The 22602-nt window shown below is 54.8% G+C and overlaps 2 protein-coding genes across 3 annotated transcripts in view; both read left to right on the top strand.

Annotated features, from left to right (window-relative positions):
• Window positions 1-3278, top strand: Ephx3 (epoxide hydrolase 3). Of its 2 annotated transcripts, none has more exons than XM_048342468.1 (7): window positions 1-243; window positions 976-1061; window positions 1302-1459; window positions 1589-1717; window positions 2410-2513; window positions 2604-2740; window positions 2856-3278. In XM_048342468.1, the coding sequence occupies exons 1-7, from the start codon at window positions 1-3 to the stop codon at window positions 3079-3081; spliced, it is 1083 nt and encodes a 360-aa protein (XP_048198425.1). In that variant the 3' UTR covers window positions 3082-3278. The 2 variants fall into 2 exon arrangements, with proteins under 2 accessions (XP_048198425.1, XP_048198424.1); XM_048342467.1 differs by having other exon boundaries at window positions 1-260; window positions 957-1061.
• A 10706-nt stretch (window positions 3279-13984) lies between these two features.
• Window positions 13985-22602, top strand: part of Notch3 (notch receptor 3) — a 35867-nt gene continuing 27249 nt past the window's right edge. Inside the window, exons 1-5 of the mRNA XM_048342462.1 lie at window positions 13985-14172; window positions 16858-16936; window positions 21779-21921; window positions 22018-22356; window positions 22452-22574. Coding sequence (XP_048198419.1) covers window positions 14097-14172; window positions 16858-16936; window positions 21779-21921; window positions 22018-22356; window positions 22452-22574 — 760 coding nt within the window. The 5' untranslated portion in view covers window positions 13985-14096. The remainder of the gene's footprint in view (window positions 14173-16857; window positions 16937-21778; window positions 21922-22017; window positions 22357-22451; window positions 22575-22602) is intronic.

Raw genomic sequence — 22602 nt, 5'->3', positions numbered from 1 at the left:
ATGCCCGAGCTGGTGGTGACGGCGCTGCTGGCGCCCTCGCGCTGCTCGCTGCGGCTGCTCCGCGCCCTGGTGTGGGTCTTGGTGGGTGTCGCCGCGCTGCTGGCCGCCGCCTTCTACGGCTGCATTGCGTTCACGCACGTGCTCTGCCGGCCCCGCCGCGGCTGCCTGGGGCGACCCCGGGTCGCCATCCCCGCCAGCCTCAGGGACCCCGCGCTGGGCCAGCACGGCTTCCTGAGCCTCAGGGTGAGCTCCAAGCTGGGGTGGGGAGGGGGACTGCGGGGTGGGGAGGGGGGCTGCGGGGTGAGGGGGGCATGCTGGTGGGGGGCGGCTGCGGAGTGGGGCGGGGGGCTGATTGGATGGAATGCCGGCCGAGGAAGCAGAGGACAGGCTTCAAGCCCAGTGAGGAGCTGGGCTCGCCTCTGGTGGCTCATGCCTTAATCCCAGCCACTCAGAAAGGTTTAGACCTAAGAATCGAGTTCGAAGCCAGCATGAGCAGAAAAGTCCATGAGGCTCCTGTCACCCACCAACAAACTCGAGATGTGAAGCTGCGTATGGGTAGAGCGCCAACTTTTAGCAGAGAAACTCAGACATCTAGAACCTGATTTCAAGGCCCAGGACAACACACACACACACGCACGCACACGCACACACACACACACACGCCTGCCAGGCACCGTTCCCATCTGTGATCTTCTCAATTCAGGAGGCTGAGATCTGAGGATCACTGTTCAAAGCCAGTGCCAGGGCAGGAAAATCTATGAGACTCTTCTCTCCGATCGAGTGCCCACACCCCCCTCCAAAAAAAAAAAGCCATAAGTGGAACTGTGGCTCAAGTGGTAGAGCACCAGGCTGGAGGAAAAAAAAAAAAAAGCTAAGAGACAGCACAGGCGGACCTTAAAAATAAGTAAACAAAATCCAGCTGGGGTCGGAAGGAAGGGCTTGCAGGCCTTGCTTAGGTCCTTGCCTTTCCTGCAGAGTTCTGGCCTGCGGCTGCACTATGTCTCCGCGGGTCAAGGCAACGGCCCCCTTATGCTGTTTTTGCATGGCTTCCCTGAGAACTGGTACGTATGGTTGGGGCTTCCTGGGGCTTGCGCGTCCCACAGGGACAGGACTGGGCCTGGATGTGCTGACTGGGGTGAGGGCGAGTCCCAGACACCTGCAGTGATTGGGGTGGGTACCAGACCCAGGGTCTGGAGTTCCCCCATCCACCCCTTCCAGAAAGTTCCCCAATGACGGGCTCTGCTGCCAATCTGATGATGGAGCTGGGACTCTGACTCAGCCTCCCCTCTCCCACTGGGCAGGTTCTTCTGGCAATACCAGCTCAGGGAGTTCCAGAGCCATTTCCATACGGTGGCTGTGAACCTGCGTGGCTACGGCCCCTCAGACGCGCCCAAGGATGTGGACTGTTACACTACAGAGCAGATCATGGCTGACATCCAAGATATCATCCTGGGCTTGGGTACCAGTCATTCCTGTCCTGTCCACCCCTGTCACTTCCTGTTCCCCCACTTGCTTCACCCTTCCCCAGCCACCCCCACCCCCCACCCCTCCGCCCTGGCATGAACTTGGTGCCTTCTGTCTCTCTCAGGCTACTCTAAATGTGTCCTTGTGGGGCACGACTTCGGTGCCACCCTTGCCTGGAATTTTTCCGTCTACTTCCCATCCCTGGTTGACAGGATGGTTATAGTCAGTAGTCCTCCCAAGTTTGTGTTTCAAGGTAGGTGCTGTCTGGGAGGCTGGGATGGACTTCATGTTCTGACTGAAGGGAGGGGGAACTGAGGAGAGGGAAATCAAATGGTGTGCTTTGGGCAGTCGAATCAGATGGCATCTCCGGCTGTTCAATATCTGTTATGTCACTTGATTTGTTTTTAGGTTAATCTGTTGGTCCTGAGTACCAATGGGACCTAGGATCTCAAGTGTCATAAATATGTGTTCTACTTAATACATCTCCCGCTCTCACCTAATACCTGATTTTCATCCCCAGCACTGTAATCATACTCGTATTCCTTCTCATTCTCTCTCATGATGTCCTGTCTGCCTCCCCCTCTATAAATGCCAGCTTCCTGAAGGAGTTTGGCCGTCCCATTCACTGCTGTGCCTTGAGTCTAGAACAAAGCCTGGCACATAGTAGTTGATCCATAAATGTACATTGCTTGAAGCAGGAGAAATATATCCTGTCTTAGGTCTTAGGTCTGGGAGACCACACCAGTGGCTGTAGGGGCTCCCAGGAACCCCATAGCCTGTTTTGTGGATAGAAAGACTCCCTGACATTGAGGGATGCTGGCTTCCAGCCCAGGAGGAGGAAGAGGAATAGAAGGTGGTGGTGGTGGCATGTGTATAGGAATGTAGGGGTAGAGGGACCCACCAAGCCCAGGCCTCACATCCACTTCCTGTCACCCCATTTTCAAGAATATGCCCTTCATCATGTCGGCCAGTTGTTCAGATCCAAGTACATGTTCCTGTTCCAGCTTCCCTGGCTGCCAGAAAAGCTGCTGTCCATGTCTGACTTCCAGGTACTTTGGGGTGAAGGGTAGAGGGGTGGAGGGAAGCATGGGGGCCACCTTGGCCGGACACTGAGGCCAGAGGCCTTGCTGTGCTGCCAGATCCTGAAGTCCATTTTCACTGACCGCAAGAAGGGCATTCCCCACCTGACCCCCAGCGATCTGGAAGCCATCCTGTATGACTTCTCCCAGCCAGGCGGCCTCACGGGCCCCATCAACTACTACCGGAACCTCTTCAGGTGAGGCCACACTTTCCGGGAGAGGCTCAGAAGAGTCCAGGGCTAGGAAATGGGGGGAGGGGAGTGGGCATCTTCCATCTGTCCGCTGTCTATCTTTCTGTCTCTCTTGCCACAGAGACTTCCCTGTGGAGCCCCAGGAGCTGTCCACTCCCACACTGCTACTATGGGGGGAGAAAGACCCCTACTTCCAGACGGGACTGGTGAAAGCCATCGGCACTCACTTCATGCCAGGCCGGCTAGAGTCCCACATCCTGCCAGGGGCAGGACACTGGATCCCACAGACCCACTACCAACAGATGCACAAGTACATGTGGGCCTTCTTGCAAGACCTGCTGGGCTAGCGGCCTTCACAGGCCAGGCCCCCCTCAGGGTCTGATTCTCAGCAACACCCACCCACGGGCGGGCCTGGAATGCACAGGTGAACTCCTCCCTTTCCCAAGGCCATCAACTCCTAGATTGCATGCTAGCTGGCTCTCCATCACTTAAACCACAGGTCCACTGCCAGCTTTTTGGTGCTTCGCTGGATAGAAAGAATCTCACAGACTTTCCTGCCTGGGCAGGCTTGGAATGGGGATCCTGAGATCTCAGCCTCCTGAGTAGATAGGATGACAGGCGTGAGCCATGGGCCCTGACTGACACACTAATCTTTGTGTTCACACTCAAGCATGGTGTGTGCAGGTAGGAGGAAGCCCTTGGAGGTTGGAACAAATGTGGTTCTCCATGGAGTATGAGGAGCTAGGTACTAGGACAGCCTCACCTGCCTTGGTTGCTTCTCCCATATTCACACGAACCATTAACTGTGACCTTCCTGTTAATTGTTTTCTACCTTCCTCTTCCCTAATATTTCATCCAATATGTAGCACGAGCCACATGTGACCATTTCCATGGAAGTGTAGATTAATTAGAAATGAAATACAATTAAAAGTCAAATTAAAGTACCTCTGGTTTTAAGTATTTGATTCTCATATCAGTGTAGAAAGTTCTTTGAGACTTGTGTCAGTGAGGGTATTTCTAGTTTAAAAAAACTTTTTAGTTAATTAATTAAAGCCAGGTACCAGTGGCTCATGCCTGTAATACAGCTATTTAGGAGGCTGAGGTCTGAGGATTGAAGTTTAAAGCCAGCCTGGGAGGAAAGTCTGTGAGACTTTGATTTCCAGTTAAGCACCAAAAAAGTCAGAAGTAGAGCTGTGGCTCAAGTTGGTAGATTGCTGGTCTCCTGTGGTGGGGGGGGGAGGGGAAGCTCAGGGACAGTGAGGACCAGCACTGCTCCCCCCACCTCCAAGACAAAAAGAGTAGGGGTCTGCTTGCATGGCTCCTGACCATCTCACCAAGGCAGACAAGACCTTCAGGGGAAGGGAAAGCACATGCAGACCTCTCCAGAAGGCTCCAGACAGCTCCCACGACCCCCTACTCCCATCATGACCAAGTTCAAGGCAGGTTAATTTCTCTTGTCCAAGCTTGGGTAAGCCTGCCTCAGATCCCTTAGGAACCAGCTCTGGGCTGTGTGAAGGACCCGGTGGGAATTTCTGCATGGCCTTCTGAGCTCTAAAGCCTTTTCCCATCCAGCACTTAGAATCTTCTCCACCTTATCTCCAGTTCCTACTGACTCTGGAAGCCTCTGGATCCAGCCTCTAAACCAAGTGCCTATGGGTACAGAGTATCAGCCCTGCGTGGTGGTGCATGTCTGTAATCCAGCAGTGGGTGTGTGTTGGGGCCTGGATGCTGTCTCTTAGCTTTTCCATTCAGGGCTAACCCTTTACCACTTGAGCCACATCTCCACTTCTGGCTTTTTGCTGGTTAATTGGAGATAAGTCTCCTGGTCCTTCCTGCCTGGGCTGATTTCGAACCACCGTGATCTTCATATCTCAGCCTCCGGAGTAGCTGAGACCATAGATGTGAGTTGCCGGCGCCAGACCAGGATGGATCTTCTGGGCCGGAGCCTGCACTGCTGACCATCCCCTGGCCTTTCCTCGCCCCACACCCCCAAAAGCATACTTTCCCCCCCGCCCAGGTGCCATAGGGTGCCAGGCAGGAGCGATTTGAGGTTTCCGGGGTTTGCAGGGGAGAGGAGGGAGGGCCCGGCCGTGGGTGGCGGGGCTGAGGCCCGGCGGGACCCCGGGATGGGGTGGGGAGCCCCGCTGGAAGGGCGCGGAGCGATGGCGGGAACGCTGGAGCCAGGGTGGCCGGCCGGGCCCCGGCTGTCCGCAGGGGCAGACGCGGCTCGCATGCTGACGAGCTCCCCGTGGCGGGACGGCTAGCGGCGGGAATGCCAACGCCCGGCCGCCCCGACCCCTCCAGGCCGGGCCTTCCAGGGCCCAGCCTACGTCGAGGGAGTCCCCCAGCCACCCCCCCACCCCTGCGATCTCCCTTGGGGCCTGGAGGGAAAGGGGGCCTCAGGGGAACCCCCGGGCCCGGGGATTGCCGGTTGGGGGTGAGGACGCTGTGCAGGGGGCAGTGGCTCGGACCATGGTTGCCAGGGTGACGGGGAAGGGTTGATGGTTCACCGGAACTGGGGAGCGGTTGTCAGGGTGACCGCGGGGGCCCCGGCGGAGGCTGACGGGAGTCCTCCTGCCGTTGCCGTGGCGACTCCGAGCCGCTGACGGTTGTCAGGGTAACCAGAGGTCGCCTTCAGGGGGAGGGGAGGGAAGGGAGGCGGGGTGTGTGTGTGGGGGGGGGGGTTGTCTTCTGAAGCGAGCCACCGCGTCGATTGGGCAGAGTCTTGGTAATTTAACCAATAGGAATTCGGCACTAAGGATAGCCCCACCCCCCTCGCTCCAAATTGAACCAATCAGGCTGCGTCTTTCTTCCGCTCCCACCAGAATCGGGGTTTGGTCTCAGGTTCAGTTCATTCATTCATTCCCTCCCTCCATCCTTCACACATTCATTCATTTATTCGCCCATGGGTCAGTCCTCTGGTCCTGCCCCTAGCCGGCCTCGCGGTCCAGGAAGAGGTGAGGAGACCCGGGGACTGGGACGGGCCCTGCCCGCAGGGTGCTCGGCGCCTCCCTGGAGTGAGGAACTTTGCCCTGGAAGGGGGCGGCCTGGAGGAGGGTGTCTTGCTGCTGCACCTTGACAAAAAGAAAAAAAAAAGTGCTCCAACCTTCCGCCCCCCCTTGATTGATCATTTCCTAATTCTGAAAGTACCTGGCAGGAAAACTAAATAACTAAATAAAAATGCTTCAGCCGGACTCCGTGGCTCACATCTGTAATCCTAGGTACCCAGGAGGCTGACATCGGAGGATTGTGGTTCGAAACCAACCCAAGCATAAAAAGTCTCCTTGAGACATCTCCAATTAACAGAAACAAACCTGTAAGTGGAGCTGTGCCTCAAGTGGTAGAGTGCCAGTTTTGATGGGAAAAAGCCAAGCCAGAGCACAAGGCCCTGAAGTCAAGCCTCAATACCGAAAATAAATAAATACATACACAAATACAAAAGGTCCCCAAGCTCCCCTGAAGGAGGCCGTGGGAGCCTCAAGGGGGCCATGGGGTTGTGGCTCCCAGGAGACAAGAAGGCAGGACATTTTTCTGAGGGAAGATTGCAGAACTAATCAAATCAATTTCCCCTGCTAGAATCCTCCTGGGACTTCCACTGCCCTTGGGGTAGAATCTCAGACCCTTTGGCCCCATGGGACTCAGCCTGACCTCTTCCCCTTCCACCCCCTTGGTATTCCTTTTACCCATCTTTCCCTCTGGTTCTCCACCATTGCTGTTCTCTGCCTGGACCTCCCTTCCTCTGCCTCCTTGTCTTCCTGCTTCCCCTCCTGTTCTTATGTCTCGGCTATAAGATTCCTAACGCTGCACACTGAAGTCCCTCCCTCCCTTCCTCCTGTCCTGTCCTGTCCTGTCATTTCACTCAGTGCTGGGGACTGAGCCAGGGCTCAATTACATTAGGAAAGCACTGCTTTTTTGTATGTGTGTGCCAGTCCTGGGGCTTGAACTCACGGCATTTTTTTTTCCTCAAGGCTGGTGCCCTACCACTTGAGCCACAGATCCACTTCCATCCTTTTTGTTGGTTAGTTGGATATTAGAGTCTCACAGGGACTTTTCTGCCCCGGCTGGCTTCGAACTGGGATCCTCAGATCTCAGCCTTCTGAGTACCTAGGATTACAGGTGTGAGCCACTGGCACACATGGCCTGCTTTGTTTCTTTATTTTGTTGTTGTTGTTTTATTCTGGTGGTGATACTGAGGCTGTCTCCAGATCTGGTACTTGCAGACATCTGCTCTACCAGTTGAGCTATAACCCATTCCTTAGCTATCACAGATATTCAAAACACATTCACCAAATGATTGGATGAGGGTGGGACAAACAGGGGCCTTTGAATGAGCCACCAAGCAAAAATAGCCCTTCTAGATGGACACCCATGGCTAACACCTGTGATTCTAGCCACTCAGGAGGCTGAGATCTAAAGATTGCAGTTAGAAGCCAGCCAGGACAGGACAAGAAAATTTATGAGACCTTTGTGTGTGTGTGTGTGTGTGTGTGTGTGTGTGTGTGTGTGTGTGTGTGCTGGTCCTGAGGCTTAAACTCAGGGCTTGGGTGCTGTCCCTGAGCTTCTTTTGCATAAAGCTAGTGCTCTACCACCTGAGCCATACCACAGCTCCACTTCCAATGTTTTCTGAATTGTTTATTGGAGATTAGAGTCTTGCCAATTTTCCTGCCCCAGCTGGCTTTGTACTGTGATCCTCAGATCTCAGTCTCCTGAGGAGTTAGGATGACAGGCCTCACCTACCAATGCCTGGCTCCATGAGACTCTTACCTCTATTTAGCCACCCAGAAGCTGGAAATGGAGCTATGGTTCCAAGTGGGGGAGAACTAGCCTTGAGCAAAAAGCTAAGGGACAGCACTTAGGCGCTGAGTTTGAGCCCCAGTATAGGTATGTGTACACACACACACACACACACACACACACACACACCCTTCCAGGAGTAGAGGCTGGACACTGACAATCACGGAGAAGCTGCTCAGCTGGGCAGCAAGGAGCCACGGCAGTGTTCAAGCATCAGATAGTGCTGCAGGCCTGGTGGGGTCCTGAGGCCCACCCTCCCCAGCTGTGCCTGACTGGATCTCACTGGGCTCCTGGTCCCAACTTCCGCTCTCCCCGCTGCCTCCGCAGGGCTGCGGTCCCCGGAAGGGAGGCAGAAGGCAGGGGCTCAGGTTCTCTGTCAGCGCCCAGGCAGCTGCGTCTTGGCCTGGCCCCAGGTCCCCTGTCCCTGGGGGGACTGAGCTCATGGAAGAGAAATGTAGGCCTTAGCCAAGTCTGGAGCCAGGAGCAGGAAAGGGGCACACGTCCAAGCCCATCACGTCCGAGATGCGGAGCCGTGGGAACCGCTGCTCCGATGGTCCAGCCACGGGGCTTCGGGAGGGGAGTGGTAGGCGCAGGAGGACCAGCGCCCTTTGGGCCAGTCCTTCCTTGGAGGCTGGGGAGGAGAGTAGAGGCCTGGAGCAGGGAGGGGCTCGGCTTTCTGCTGAGCACCATGCTTTGTAGATGTGTCCTGTAGCTCCCATCTTACTGTTGTTGCCACCACTCATGCCACCCATAGTCTGCTTTTTCTTTGTTTTTGGGTGGGTCGTGGGCCCAGCACCCCCAGAATGCAATGGGGTTTGGTAACTCAGGAAGTAATGCGATGCCAGGCTCAGAAAACCTTGACAAACTTAATAATGTATAAAAATTACTTTCACAGGTGGACATAAAGAATGAGATGCTGATTTTACATTAATGTATGAATCTCTGTTGTATAGTAAAGTATACCTTAAATCAGATATACAGCCAGTCATGAGAAAATGGAGAAGCCACATCTTGAAAGTCTGAATTTTGGAGTCTTTATTGGGATGTTAGAGGTCTGCAAGTGGGCCAATTACAAAAACCTGCATCCCAGAACAGGGCCTTGTACCAAGCTTTTAAATACAATGACAAAATGTACCTACATACTTCCCAAAGCAGGGACCTCCTGGCTCTATCCATCGAGCCAGGCCTCTGCCATTAAAGAATGGCTTGTCTCACTTCTAGGCCTTGGAGCTGGGTGGACAGCCCCCCATCTCCTGGTAGGCTCCAGGATGTCTGTGAAAACAGCCCTCAATGCCTGGCCAGGTGCTGGGATGGCTGTGACTCAGTTTCCACACTACAGCTCGACCTTATTTAAATCACAGTTAACTTAATTACATGCCAACTTTACTTACAGACATACTCCTACTATCTGCTACATGCTTGAATATTCTGGGGTTTGTCTTCGTTGCTTCTTTCCATGTTGGAACAAACATTTCAAGACAATTTTTACTTTACAAATCCTTATTTATTTAGAGGAAATCATTCTTTTGTTTCTTTAAATCATTTCCCAAAGCTTTTGCTACTTTCTATAAACTTAAACAGGTTTTCCCTTAATTTGTGTTTGTACTCTTAGACATACTTGTCTGTACCCAAATGTGATAAGCCCTGTTTGTAGCTTGAGTTTAAAACTTCCCGCTTTTTTCCTTTGGCTTGTGGAGTTAGGTGATCTTAACTGCCTCAAAGGAGATTAACTGTGATTAACTGTGTCCACTTACACACAGGCTGTTGGGGGCACAGAAGTTTACTAGATTATTATTTTAATTTAAACTGTTTTTCCTCATTATGAAAGGAATAGGCTTACATCACAGCTGGCTAGGAGTGGGGCTGAGTATAGAGTGGCTGACTACTTTTATTGATAAAGAGTTCTCTTTCTGTCAAGTAGCATTCTCGCTCATTAGCACCTTCGACACAAGGTTTACATTCATCACTTGGCTGCTGGTCTCAAGTGGCACAGATAATGGGTACAACTGCAATCAAAACGTAAATAATTTTAGGAAATATCAGTACCAAGAACGTTATCTTTTAAAATAGAGGCAATTTAGTTTGATGGAGAATACTACCCCTATTTATGATAACAGATTTTAAGCATCAAAATATCAGATAATTTTGAACATGTTTACACACACACATATACACCTTTGTGCACATTTTTTTTTTTTTTGGCCAGTCCTGGGGCTTGGACTCAGGGCCTGAGCACTGTCCCTGGCTTCTTTTTGCTCAAGGCTAGCACTCTGCCACTTGAGCCGCAGCGCCACTTCTGGCCATTTTTCTGTATGTGTGGTGCTGGGGAATCGAACCAAGGGCCTCATGTATACGAGGCAAGCGCTCTTGCCACTAGGCCATATCCCCAGCCCCATGTGCTTAGGTTTTAAAAATGAAAATTGGACATAAATTGTTTTGGAATCCCAATGGCATATGTGATTTTTGCCCAATATGATAGAACCACGTGGTCTGTGTAAGACAGGCAGACAACATAAAACAAACTAGGAGAGAAAACACAAAACATAAAGTTTTTGTTAACAACAAACAGTGGCAGATGGCCACACAGGAGGACACCAAGGGGACTGAGACTGGTGAAATGAGACCACCCCAGGAGGAGCCAGAAGAAGACTCCTCTTCATCACCTTCCCAGGCTTTACTTTCCTCATGTCCCTTCCTCATGTCCAGACCTACAGTCTTCTGTCTCATTTTCCTGACTTTTGCCCAAAGACTCAAGGCTTTCAGTCACATCCTCTAGCTCTCTGCCACAAGACTCAGAGCTTTTAGTTTTATCTTTCTGCTCTTTGTCATAAGACCCAGAGCTTTTAGCCACATTCTCTTGCTGTACGGAAGCTTCTCGCACAGGCCTATATCCTACAGGCAGAGGAGCCTGACGATATTCCAACACCATTATAATCACATTGCATAAAGGCTGAAGTTTGGACAGGATTTTCTTCCCCAGGCTTTTAGCCATATATAATGACTGCACAATCTCCCTCCATTGCTTGGTTTGCAGCATCTCCTTTCTATGGAGCTAGCAGACAACTCTACTTTTCTACATACCAGGCCAATTACTTTTACCCCTGACTTTGTCTGCAGCATGTCCATCTGCTCAAGATACCTGGCCTTGGGGCTGGGAATATGGACTAGTGGCAAGAGAAGCTCTCGGTTCGATTCCCAGCACCACATATGTGGAAAACGGCCAGAAGGGGCGCTGTGGCTCAGGTGGCAGAGTGCTAGCCTTGAGCTGGAAGAAGCCAGGGACAGTGCTCAGGCACTGAGTCCAAGGCCCAGGACTGGCCAAAAAAAAAAAAGATACTTGGCCTTTTTGCTTTGAGCTAACCTCATTGGTCACCCTGGCGGTCCTGAAGCGTGTCCTGGCGCGGGCCCGGGATCATGAACTCTTCAGCATTCCACGACTGACTTCCCTGATTCTTCGGTCATTGTCTTTGCTGCTCCTCCATTCTCGACACTGCCCTTCGAGCCCCACATTGGCCACCAGCTGTTGTAAACACTGTGAGCCAGGAGCAAAGCAATGATGGAGACCGGACCCTGGAACTGGATTCAGGGTACCAGGGGACCTGCTGCATGCTGTCAGCAACAGATCCAGAGGGTCCCGTGGATAGGGCTTTCATTCATTATCAATCAGGCGAGTACTTGCTATTAGCTGATCAGCCACGCCCCCATCCCAGGACTGAGGTTTGAACCTGGATTTGAGTGACTCCAACCAACCTTAAGGAGTGCAGGGAAGGTAGGAAGGAGTGTAAAGTTCAAGCAGAGACAATAAAGTTGCATCAGAAGCTGAATACACACTTACTGTGAGTGTGCTGAGACAATGGACTGTTAGGTAGCTGTTAGGTTTTTAAAGTAGGTAGCCAATAAAGGAGAACACCACTAGGTATTCAGGCAGGAGAGAACATTTATTACCGCACTGCTGGCCTGTGGCCAAGGTGATGCATGGCCAGGGAGAAGGGGCGACCCCCACCTGGCCCTGCTTTATCTAGGGCAGGGGCACGAGGGTGTGGCCAGGTAGATTAAGATGTGACCTCAGGGAAGGGGGAGATAATTGCCTGCAGTTCTGCTGGTTACCCAGGTAACTGGGTGGAGACCTAACCAGGTGGAGGGCATCTGCTTGGAGCCCTCCCAGGGCAGACCTTACAGTAGCCATATTTTAGAGATAAGAGTACCAGAGTGGGGGGAACAATCCTAGAATTACTGACTTCCTGTAAACTGGAGGTGAAGCTGAGCAGTATACAGCCAATTTGAATAGGCCCCTGCTTAGCTCCAAGGTCTGGGGAAGGTTAGGAGCTGAGTAGATTACACTAGGGAAGAAACTGTGGCCATAGTAATGCTAAGAGCAATAGATCTTACCAGGGCCACTCAGCCTTTTGAAAGTCCGAGAATGGCGAGAATGGCATTCCATTTCTCTTTGGCAGACCTCATGGCTCTGCGTTTATGGGTTCTCACAGTACAGTGCTAGCCTTGAGCACAGAAGTTCAGAGGCAGTGCCCAGGCCCAGAGTTCAAGCCCAGGACACACACACACACACACACCCCACGGTTTGGTTCCCACCTCTTATAGCATTTCTTCTGAGCCTCCCCTCACATTCCAATTACTTCCTGAGTTAGCAAACCCCATTGTATTCTGGGGATGCTGGGGCCCTCGTGCTACATGTGTTTCTCAAGGAACCCCTTGGGAAGAGTACAGAAGGATGCAGATTCCTGGGCACCTTCTCTCTCTCAGCTTTTCAGCTCAAAGCTAGTGCTCTACTACCTGAATTACAGTTCCATTTCTGGCTTTTGCCGGTGGTTAATTGGAGATGAGAGTCTCACAGACTTTGCTGCCTGGACTCTCTTCATACCATGATCCTCAGATCTCAGGCTCCCGAGTACCTCAAATGCCAGGTGTCAGCCACAGGCATCTGGTTCTGACAATGTATTTTGAAGATAACCTTTCTTTGCAGCTCCTGCTCTAGGAGGATGCCCAAAGGGTCCCTTTGTTCCAGGCAGAGAGAAGAGCTTGAGCCAAGGCTTTGGGATCAAAGGAATTTGACAGAGGGTGATGGTAAGGGTGATAAGGAGGCCAGAGGGGTTTAGGCCCTGCTCCAGGGGCCTGGAAGCCAGAGGACTGGATTTACTTCTAGCATGATGGCATGGGCAGTGCCTGGCCCCTTGCCTTCCTCATGGCCCATTGTCTCAGCACACTCATAGTGTGTGTGCAGCTTCTGATGCAACTTTGTTGTCTCTGCTTGAACGTTACACTCCTTCCTACCTTCTCTGCACTCCTTGAGGTTGGTTGGAGTCACTCAAATCCAGGTTCAAACCTCAGTTCTGGGATGGGGTGTGGCTTATCGGTGGGGGTGTGGCTGGGCAGTAGAGGTTGTTGCTCAGCACTGGGGTCTTGGCTCAGTGATGGGGCGTGGCCTAACAGTAGGGGTTAGTTGCTCAGTGGTGTGGCCCCATCTCAGTGGCAGGAGGCGTGGCTCAGAGGGAAAGGCTCCCCTCGTATACATGAAACCCCGGGGTTCGATTCCTCAGCACCACAAATATAGAAAAAATCTGGAAGTGGCACTGTGGCTCAAGAGGTAGAGTGCTAGCCTCGAGCAAAAAGAAGCCAGGGACAGTACTCAGGCCCTGAGTTTAAGTGCCAGGACTGGCAACAAAAACAAAACAAATAAAAATAAATAAATAGATAAAATAAATAATTAATTTCACAGATTTCCTGGCCCCTGTTGGCTTTGAACCACAATCCTCAGATCTCAGCTTCCTGAGTAGCTAGGATTACAGGGGTGAGCCATTGGCATCTAGTTTCCTACCTAGTTTTGCATGAGACCTGAGTGAGTCTCTGGAGTGTCTGATGGCTTCTCAGCTACACAGCTTCTGGTGATGGAGCTGTGTCTAGTGAGAGAGAGCTTGGGAAAGCTCTGGGGCGGGGATGGAGCATGACTGAGATCTTTGCCATTCACAGGGGTGGGGGGGAAGGGGCACTGCTTTGGGAGAAGGACCTTGCACGCAGGGGCTTCTTGCGAGGCTGGACCTGAGTTTTATGAGTGCTTTAGATTTTCCTAAGCTGCTGAAAGGGTTTTCATGGGTGACTTAGTGGCCGATCTCCAGTTGTTTTGTTGTTGTTGTTTTGTGTTTGTCTGTCAGGGGGAGGGGTTTGTGTCCCGGTTCTGGGGCTCTGAGTCCTGGAGGGCGGGGTGCGCACAGTCGGGTGCGCCGGCCGGGCCCACTGCTCTCGGGCGGGCGGGCAGGCGGCCTGAGTTTCCCAGGGCCCCGCAGGGTCCCGGGCCTGGCGGGCGGAGGGTGGGCCTGGACCCCAGGAGGCCGGGTGGGGGGCGGGGACGCGCGGAGCCGGCCCCGGGGCGGGGCTGGGCTAGAGGCCGGGGGCGGGGCGGCCCTGCCGGCTCACTTGGGCGAAGTTGGCGGCACGGAGGCTGGCCCGGGACTCGCCCGGAGCCCGGGGCAGGAGGGAGGCGGGAGGAGGGAGGGTCGCGGGCGGCCGCTGAGGGGCCGGGGCCCGGGGCCGCCGCCACCGCCACCATCGTCCGATGTCCCGGCCGCCACTGCCGCCGCCCGTGCGGGCGCTGCCCCTGCTGCTGCTGCTGGCGGGGCCGGGGGTTGCAGGTGAGGGGCCAGGGTCCCCGAGGGCGGGACGGGGATGGTGGCGCGCAGGGACCCCCAAGTCTGGGGCTGGGGTGGGGGTAGAGACCACCGATCAGGGCCGGGGTGCGGGAGCCGGAGGGGCCGCGCATAGGTCCTGAGGTGCGCAAGGAGGGCAGCGTCCCGGGGATCCCTGAGGAATGGAAGCGGGGCTGCAGGGGCCCCGGGAGCCCGAGACTTGGAAGCAACCGATGCGCAGAAATCGGGGGCGCAAAGTTTCTTTTCTTTCTTTTTTGGGGTGGGGTGGGGTGGGGAGCGGTTGTGTTCCCAGGGCGCGGAGCCCGGCTTCACCGCGCCACTGTCTGAAGTCCTGGGGTGGCTGTAACCGAGGCCCAGATGCCCCCGCCGCTGGCCCTTGCACAAAAGCCCTCCTTCCCCGGCGCCGCGAGAGGGCGGGGGGCGGGGGGCGGGGGGCGGGGGGCGCGGGGCGCGGGGCGCGCAGTTCTCCCCAGCGCCCGACTCGCGGAAAACTTCCCAGGCTGGGGAGCCGCAAGACCCGGGCCGGAGCCGGAGCGGAGCCGCGGCGCGCAGCGCCAGCCCCTCCCTGTCGGTCCTCTCCTCCTCCTCCCCTGCCCGCCGTCCCCTTCCTCCACTTCCCTCCCTCCCTCCTCCCGCTCCCTCCTCCGCCCACCCCCCTACCCCGCAGCCCAGGACCCCCGCCACCTCTGTGCGGGGAGGGGAAGGGGAGAGGACCGCGTGCCCTCCCCTCCTAGCCTTAGCGCCCCCTCCTCCCCCCAGCCGAGCCCCTCCCCGCGGTCCAGGCCCCCCTCCCCTCCCCCGCTCGGGACAATGGCCGCCGTCTAGACACCCCCTCCCCCCGCCGGCCTCATGCTTTTCTTCGCCAGACAAAGCGGGGACCCGCGCGGCCAGCCGAGCCTGAGTGGGGGCTGCAGGGACGCCGCGACCCCCGACCCCGGGAGACCCGGCGGATGGGGGCAGGGCGACGGCCCCGGGATGGGGGGGGCGCGGCTGCTGGGACCCGTGAGAGTGTCCCCTCCTCCGCCGCCGGGGCGTGCACAGCCACGCCGGCATGTGCACATCACGCACGTGCGCGCGCACAATGTGCGATCACGCCTGAGCCCGGTGCACACACGTCCTGAACATTCACATGCAGAGCTAGACTCCAGGACATGCCTGCCACACGCGTGCACCCACGGTGGCGCACAGTGACAGGACGTGACAGACATATATGGATGCACACACGTGTGGGTTTCATGGCCCACGACTCATAGGACTCACTCCTCAATGTGTGTTCACAAACACAGGCCATAGTGTCTGAGCTTGTGTCATGAGGAAGGGACACATGCCAGGCTGGGTCTCCCTCTCTCCCTCTCCCTCTCTCTCTCTCCCTCTCCTCCACTTCCCCTCTCTCCTTCCCCCTCCCTCCTCTCTTTCTCTGAATCAGGGCCTGGGCACGGTCCCTGAGCTTCATTTGCTCAAGGCTGGCGCTGTACCACTTGAACCACAACTCCACTTTGGGCTTTTTGCTGGTTCATTGGAAATAAGAATCTTCTGGATTTGTCTGCTGCCTCTGGCTTCAGACCTGCGACCCTCAGATCTTAGCCTCCTAATTAGATCTCTGTCTCTCTGTGTCTGTTTGTCTGTCTCTCTCTCTCCCTCTCTGTTTATCTATAATATGGGACGGTTATGTCATTCTGCCTCTTTTCTTCTCTCTGCCTGTCTTGTCTGCCTGTCTCTGACAGTCATACAGAACACCCAGTGGCTTCACACTTGCCCCCTGCCCCAACTCTGCACTAGCTCAGGCCTTTCCACCCACCCACCCCACCCCCCGCCTGTGCCACAGCACTTGGGAATGGGCATACTGGACAGGGAATCTCTCGCTCTGGGCTGGCTGCACCCTAAGATGGCTTGCCACACTGCCATCCCTCTCTGGGGGCGAGCCTTGGCCTCTCTCCCAAAAGTCAGCACCAAGCTGGCCTGGATGGGGGTCCAGCCCTGCACCCCAGCATTCCCTGTCCCCTCTGTTGTCCCAAGAGAACCTCTATTTATTTATTTATGCATTCATTCATTCATTCATTTTTGTGTCCATCAGTACTGAAGCTTGAATTGAGGGTCTGGGGTGCTGTCTCTCAGCTTTTTTATTCAAGGCTAGTGCTCTACCACTTGAGCCAAAGCTTTACTTCCAGCCTTTTGCTGGTTAACTGGAGATAAGAGCTTGATGAAATTTCCTGCTCTGGCCCGCCTGGCTTTGAACTGCGATCCTCAGCCTCTTGAATCACTGGGATGACAGGTGTGAGCCACCAGCAAGTGGAGTGGCCCACTGTGATCTCCCTTTGACACTCATCACCCTAGTTCCTCATTCCTTATCGCACATCCGAGTTACTGGAGCCCCCACATCTGGGACAAGCTGGCCCCTCCTTCACACCCTTGCCTTGTGGTTCCCAAGGCTCAGGCTGGCAGGGACAGCTGCAGCCCAGCAGCTGGAGCTGGGCTGGGGGCCGTGGGAACTGGAGCTAGGGGGGCCTCCGTGCACCCACAGAGCCCTCGCTTCCTCCCAGGTCCCTGCAGCTGTTGCCTGGCAGAGGGAGAGACAGAAGGAGGAGGAAGGGCAGGCAGCCTATCACTTTGGTTTGGGGTTCTGTGCTTTGGCTGACTCCTCTTACCTTTCCTCACCCCCCCTCCCCACAGCTCCCCCTTGCCTGGATGGAAGCCCATGTGCAAATGGAGGCCGCTGCACCCAGCTGCCCTCCGGGGAAGCTGCCTGCCTGTGAGTGCCTGGCCCAGTGCCATCTGTGGGCTCTGCGTGGGGCGGGGGTGTATCTTCCTGTGTCTTCACCCACTGAGGAGGGATGTTGCAGCTTCTTCCATGTGTGTGGTTTGGGGAACGTCTCATGTTTCCCCAATGGGAACGAAGCAGGGTCAAGAATGGGGGCGTGTTTATTCTGAAGTTGGTCTGGCCTGGGTTCAAATCCCACATGGTTACTAATCGGCTGGGAATTAAACCCTCTCTGTCTTAGTTTACTCCTCTAGAAAATGGGTCCCTGTGACTGTGCCAAATCCTTGGCTTCCTAAGATGAATGATGTAGAAGTCCCCTGATGGCAACAACTTTGTTTTTCTTTTTTTTCTGCCAGTCCTGTGGCTTGAACTCAGGGCGTGGGCACTGTCCCTGAGCCTCTTTGTGCTCAAGGCCAGTACTCTACCACTTGAGCCACAGCACCATTTCTGCTTTTTTGCTGGTTAATCAGAGATGAGGGTCTCACAGACTTTTGCTGCTCCTGCTAACTTGGAACTGAGATCCTGGAATCTCAGCCTCTTGAGGTGCTAGGATTACAGGCACGTGCAACTAGCCCTGGGTCCCAGACAATTGTAACTGACTCAGTAAAGCATTGGAGGGGGAGGGGGCAGTGATAGGAGTGTGGCAGCCAGGACATCAGCCATGCCCTCTCAGATATCAGGAGGCCTTTAATACAGTTCAGCTCTGCCACTCTGGCTGTGTGATCCTGGGCTACTTGCACTTGAGCTTTACTGCATCTGGGAAGTGGAGGGTTTCTCCATGCAGCATTCTCAAGAATGTCGTTGTTCTATAATACAAGGAAAGGGAGAAGGTTGGGGTTGCAGAGCAGGTTCCAGAAAAAAGTCAAGAAGAGGCAATGGGGCTGAGTTTTCATTCCAGGCTTTGGGCCACCTTGGGGCAAGTGCATGGAGCTTTCTGGTGTGTGTGTGTGTGTGTGTGTGTGTGTGTGTGTGTGTGTGTGTGTGTACTTTTACTGGGGCTTGAACTCAAGGTCTAGGCACTGTCCCTGAGCTTCTGAACTCAAGGTTGGTGTTCTACCACTTGAGCCACAGTTCCACTTCCAGTTTTTGGTGGTTAATTGGTGAAAAGAATCTTATGGACATTCCTGCCTGGACTGGCTTCCAATCAGGATCCTCAGATCTCAGCCTCCTGTGTAGCAGGGATTACAGGGGTCAGCGACAGGTGCCAGGCTTGGGGCTAGCCATACATCACGTTTAGTACTCATAAAAAATAATGAGAGTGATAGAGGTAAGGGGAACCTTTTTGAAAGCTTATTTTTCTCGAAGGGGGATATGCATGGCGTTTTTTATTTTTTTAATGCTACAATTAGTCATAGCCACTGACCCCGGTAGTCACATAACTGATTAATTAATGTATTCCTCTCTCAACACTATGTTACCAGACACAAGACATGGGGGTGGGGTGGGGAGACTCTGGGCTGGGTGGATTTTGGGAGTGACTTTAGACCCAGAAGCGGGGGGAGGGGGGGAGGGCCTGTGGACTTCTTACAAAACCCACTTAGCCTGGGACCCACTTGGGGTTCACCTGTTGGGAGGCTGAGCTCAGGCCGCACCCCTCGAGGGGGGCGTGCGGGCGCCTGTCGGCTCCTGGACCGAGGCCGACAGGTGAATGCGCCCCGGGCGGCCCCGCCCCCCGACAGGTGAATCACCGGCGCTGGCGGATGACCGGGCCCCGGATCAGTCCCGCGTTGGAGCGGACTCGGGCTCCAGAGCTCCCCGAGTTCCCCTCCCCCCCAAAAAAAAATGTCTCTTAAACTTTCACAGCTTCTGCTCTTTTACAGAGAAACTGCCCTCCCCAAATTGTCCTGCCGCACGCGGGTCTCCCCAAGTGCTCTCCGGGCCCATCCTCGCCTCCCTTCGCACCCTGCTCCCCCTCCGCATGCCCCGCTCCCCCAAAGCCCCGGCCGCGCGGGGCGGGGCGGGGCGCGGGCTAGGGCTGGAACCGGCCAGACCGGTCGGCGGGGGCTCGGGGCGGGCGCCCAGCGTGGGAACCTGCCTGGGGCACCGGGAGGGGCCGCACCCGCGCGCTCCCCTCCATGCCCGGAGGAGGGGGGTGGTCCCTGACCCGACCCCCCACTGGCCCCCGCGATCACCGCCCGCCCCTGCGATCACCGCCTTGGGGCTCCACCGGTCCCCTTGAGGGGACCCGGGCCGGACTCTTCCTGCATCCCCCGCCTGCCGGGCCCGGCCTCGACTTGTCCCCTGGAGTGTGTGTGTGTGTGGGGGGGGGGCGGTTGTGGGTGCTGCGAAGAACTGAGTCACCTGCTGGAGTTTCTGGGACAGCCGGAGGGAGGGGACCTGGGTCGCTTAGGAGAGGGAGAGGGAGAGGGAGAGGGAGAAGAAGGGAGCAGTGGAGAGGGCTGGTGGGGGCGTTGTGAGGGTCGTGTGGAAGTGTGTGTGTGTGTGTGTGTGTGTGTGAGAGAGAGAGAGAGAGAGAGAGAGCGCGAGCTGGATCTTCTCTCTCCTATCTCCCATCACCACACTCAAGGTTATGATCTCAACTCTTATACAAAAAACATTTTTTTTTTTTTTTTTTTTTTTTTTTTGCTAGTCGGGGCACTGTCCCTGAGCTTCTTTTGCTCAAGGCTAGCACTCTACTACTTGAGTTACAGCTCCACTTCCACCTTTTTCTGTGTATGTGGTGCTGAGGAATCAAACCCAGGGCTTCATGTATATGAGGCAAGCATTTTACCACTAGGCCATATTCCCAGCCCTCCCCCCCCCAAATTTTTTTATTTTTTGTTGTTCTGGTCTTGTGGCTTGAACTCAGGGCCTGGTGCTGCTTTCCCTGAGTTTTTCATTCAAGGCTGTTGCTCTGCCATTTGAACCACAGCCCCACTTTTCTTTTTTTGCTGGTTAATTGGAGATAAGAGTCTCAGGGATCTGGGCATCAGTGGCTCACAACTGTAATCCTCGCTACTCAGGAGTCTGAGATCTGAGGGTCGGGGTTCAAAGCCAGCCTGGGCAGGAAAATCCATGAGGTTTTTTTTTTGTTTTGTTTATTTTGCCAGTCCTGGGGCTTGAACTCAGGGCCTCAGCTGTCCCTGGCTTCTTTTTTTTGTTGTTTTGGCCAGTCCTGGGCCTTGGACTCAGGGCCTGAGCACTGTCCCTGGCTTCTTTTTGCTCAAGGCTAGCACTCTGCCACTTGAGCCACAGCGCCACTTCTGGCCGTTTTCTGTATATGTGGTGCTGGGGAATTGAACCCAGGGCCTCATGTATAGGAGGCAAGCTCTCTTGCCACTAGGCCATATCCTCAGCCCCTGTCCCTGGCTTCTTATTGCTCAAGGTTAGCACTCCACCACTTGAGTCACAGTGCCACTTCTGGCTTTTTTTCTTTTTTTGTTTTCTGTTTTTTTTTGGCCAGTCCTGGGCCTTGGACTCAGGGGCTGAGCACTGTCCCTGGCTTCTTTTTGCTCAAGGCTAGCACTCTGCCACTTGAGCCACAGCGCCACTTCTGGCCATTTTCTGTATATGTGGTGCTGGGGAATCGAACCCAGGGCTTCATGTATATGAGGCGAGCACTCTTGCCACTAGGCCATATCCCCAGCCCTTTTTTTCTTTTCTTTTTTTTTTTTTTTAAATTTTTATTGTCAAACTGATGTACAGAGAGATTACAGTTTCATATGTTAGGCATTGGATACATTTCTTCTACTGTTTGTTACCTCCTACCTCATTCCCCCCTCCCCCGTCCCCCTAGCTTTTTTTCTTTTCTTTTTTTTTTTTTTTTTTTTTTGGCCAGTCCTGGGCCTTGGACTCAGGGCCTGAGCACTGTCCCTGGCTTCTTCCCGCTCAAGGCTAGCACTCTGCCACTTGAGCCACAGCGCCGCTTCTGGCCGTTTTCTGTATATGTGGTGCTGGGGAATCGAACCTAGGGCCTCGTGTATCCGAGGCAGGCACTCTTGCCACTAGGCTATATCCCCAGCCCCAGCTTTTTTTCTTAATGTGGTGCTGGGGAATTGAACCCAGGGCTTTGTGCATGCTAGGCAAGCACTCTACCGCTAAGCCACATTTCCAGCCCCAAATAACCATGTTGTTGGGGTTTTTTTTGGTCAGTTGTGGGCCTTGGAACCCAGGGCCTGGGCACTGTCCCTGAGCTTTGTGTGTGTGTGTGTGTGTGTGTGTGAGAGAGAGAGAGAGAGAGAGAGAGAGAGAGAGCGAGCAAAAATTGGAGATGAGAGTCTCATATACTGCTAGGGCTGGCTTTGAACCTTCAGCCTCAGATCTCAGCCTCCTGATTAGTTGAGATTACAAGTGTGAGCCACTGGTGCCTGGCATTTTATTTTCTTTCTTTTCTAAATATTGTTATAGCTATAGGTTTTCAGATAAAGTAATATCTTTTGGGGGATGCCACCCTAGGCTTATGGCACCCATTGTTGGCATGTTGTATATTAATATGTGACTTGTCTATATTCTCTTTGCCTGGCCTAGCTGTGAGGATCGAGTTGGTAAGAACCACTTTTATTGTGTTACCTTATAGTAGATGAACAGTCAATATTTGTGGTGAAAATGAATGCATGAGTGTGTGCTGGCCCATTGGCAGGGTATGTCTTTTTTTTTTTTTTTACTAGTCTTGGGGCTGAACTCAGGGCACTGTGAACTCAGGACACAGTGCAGGGCACTGCACTTTCTGTGCAGGCTGACTTGGAGCCATAATCCTTAAATCTCAGCCTCCTTGAGTAGCTAAGATTACAGGTGTGACCACCAGTGTCCAGGCCGCATGTGTCTTGTGAGCTAGCTCTGTGTCAGGGGCCACCTTGCCCTGTGCTGCCCCCACCCTGCCACCTCTGCCCACAGGTGTTCTCCAGGCTGGGTGGGTGAGCGATGTGACCTGGAAGATCCTTGTCACTCGGGCCCCTGTGCTGGCCGTGGCGTCTGCCAGAGCTCCGTGGTGGCTGGCGCTTCCCGGTTCTCCTGCCGCTGCCCCCGCGGCTTCCGAGGTGAGGGGCAGGAGGGTGGAGGGCCTGGGGTGGGGGGAGCCCAAGGCTGGCCAGGGTGTGAGCGTTGCTCAGCACACACTCTGCTGGTCCCTCCAGGCCCAGATTGCTCCCTGCCTGACCCCTGTCTCAGCAGTCCGTGCGCCCATGGCGCGCGCTGCTCGGCGGGGTCCGATGGCCGCTTCATCTGCTCCTGTCCACCGGGCTACCAGGGTCGTAGCTGCAGAAGCGACGTGGATGAGTGCCGGATGGGTGGGCCCTGCCGCCAGGGGGGCACCTGCCTCAATACACCTGGTTCCTTCCACTGCCAGTGTCCAGGTGGCTACACGGGGCCACTGTGCGAGAGTCCCGTGGTGCCCTGTGCTCCGTCGCCCTGCCGGAACGGGGGCACCTGCCGGCAGAGCGGCGACCTCACCTATGACTGTGCCTGCCTTCCTGGTGAGGGAGCCGTGTGCCCGGGGAGGTAGCTGGGCGGGGAGGGCAGCCTGGCCTCTCAGTGACCGCCCTCTTCCCTGTCCATGCCTCCATGCCAGGCTTCAAGGGCCCGCACTGTGAGGTGAATGTGGATGACTGTCCGGGACACCGGTGCCTCAATGGGGGGACGTGTGTGGATGGGGTCAACACCTACAACTGCCAGTGTCCTCCCGAGTGGACAGGTGGGCACCAGAGCTGAAGGGAGCTGGG

This window comes from Perognathus longimembris, chromosome 3 (assembly GCF_023159225.1).
Source record: "Perognathus longimembris pacificus isolate PPM17 chromosome 3, ASM2315922v1, whole genome shotgun sequence".
NCBI classification, from domain to species: Eukaryota; Metazoa; Chordata; class Mammalia; order Rodentia; family Heteromyidae; genus Perognathus; species Perognathus longimembris.
This window is presented reverse-complemented; position numbering and strand designations above follow the sequence as displayed.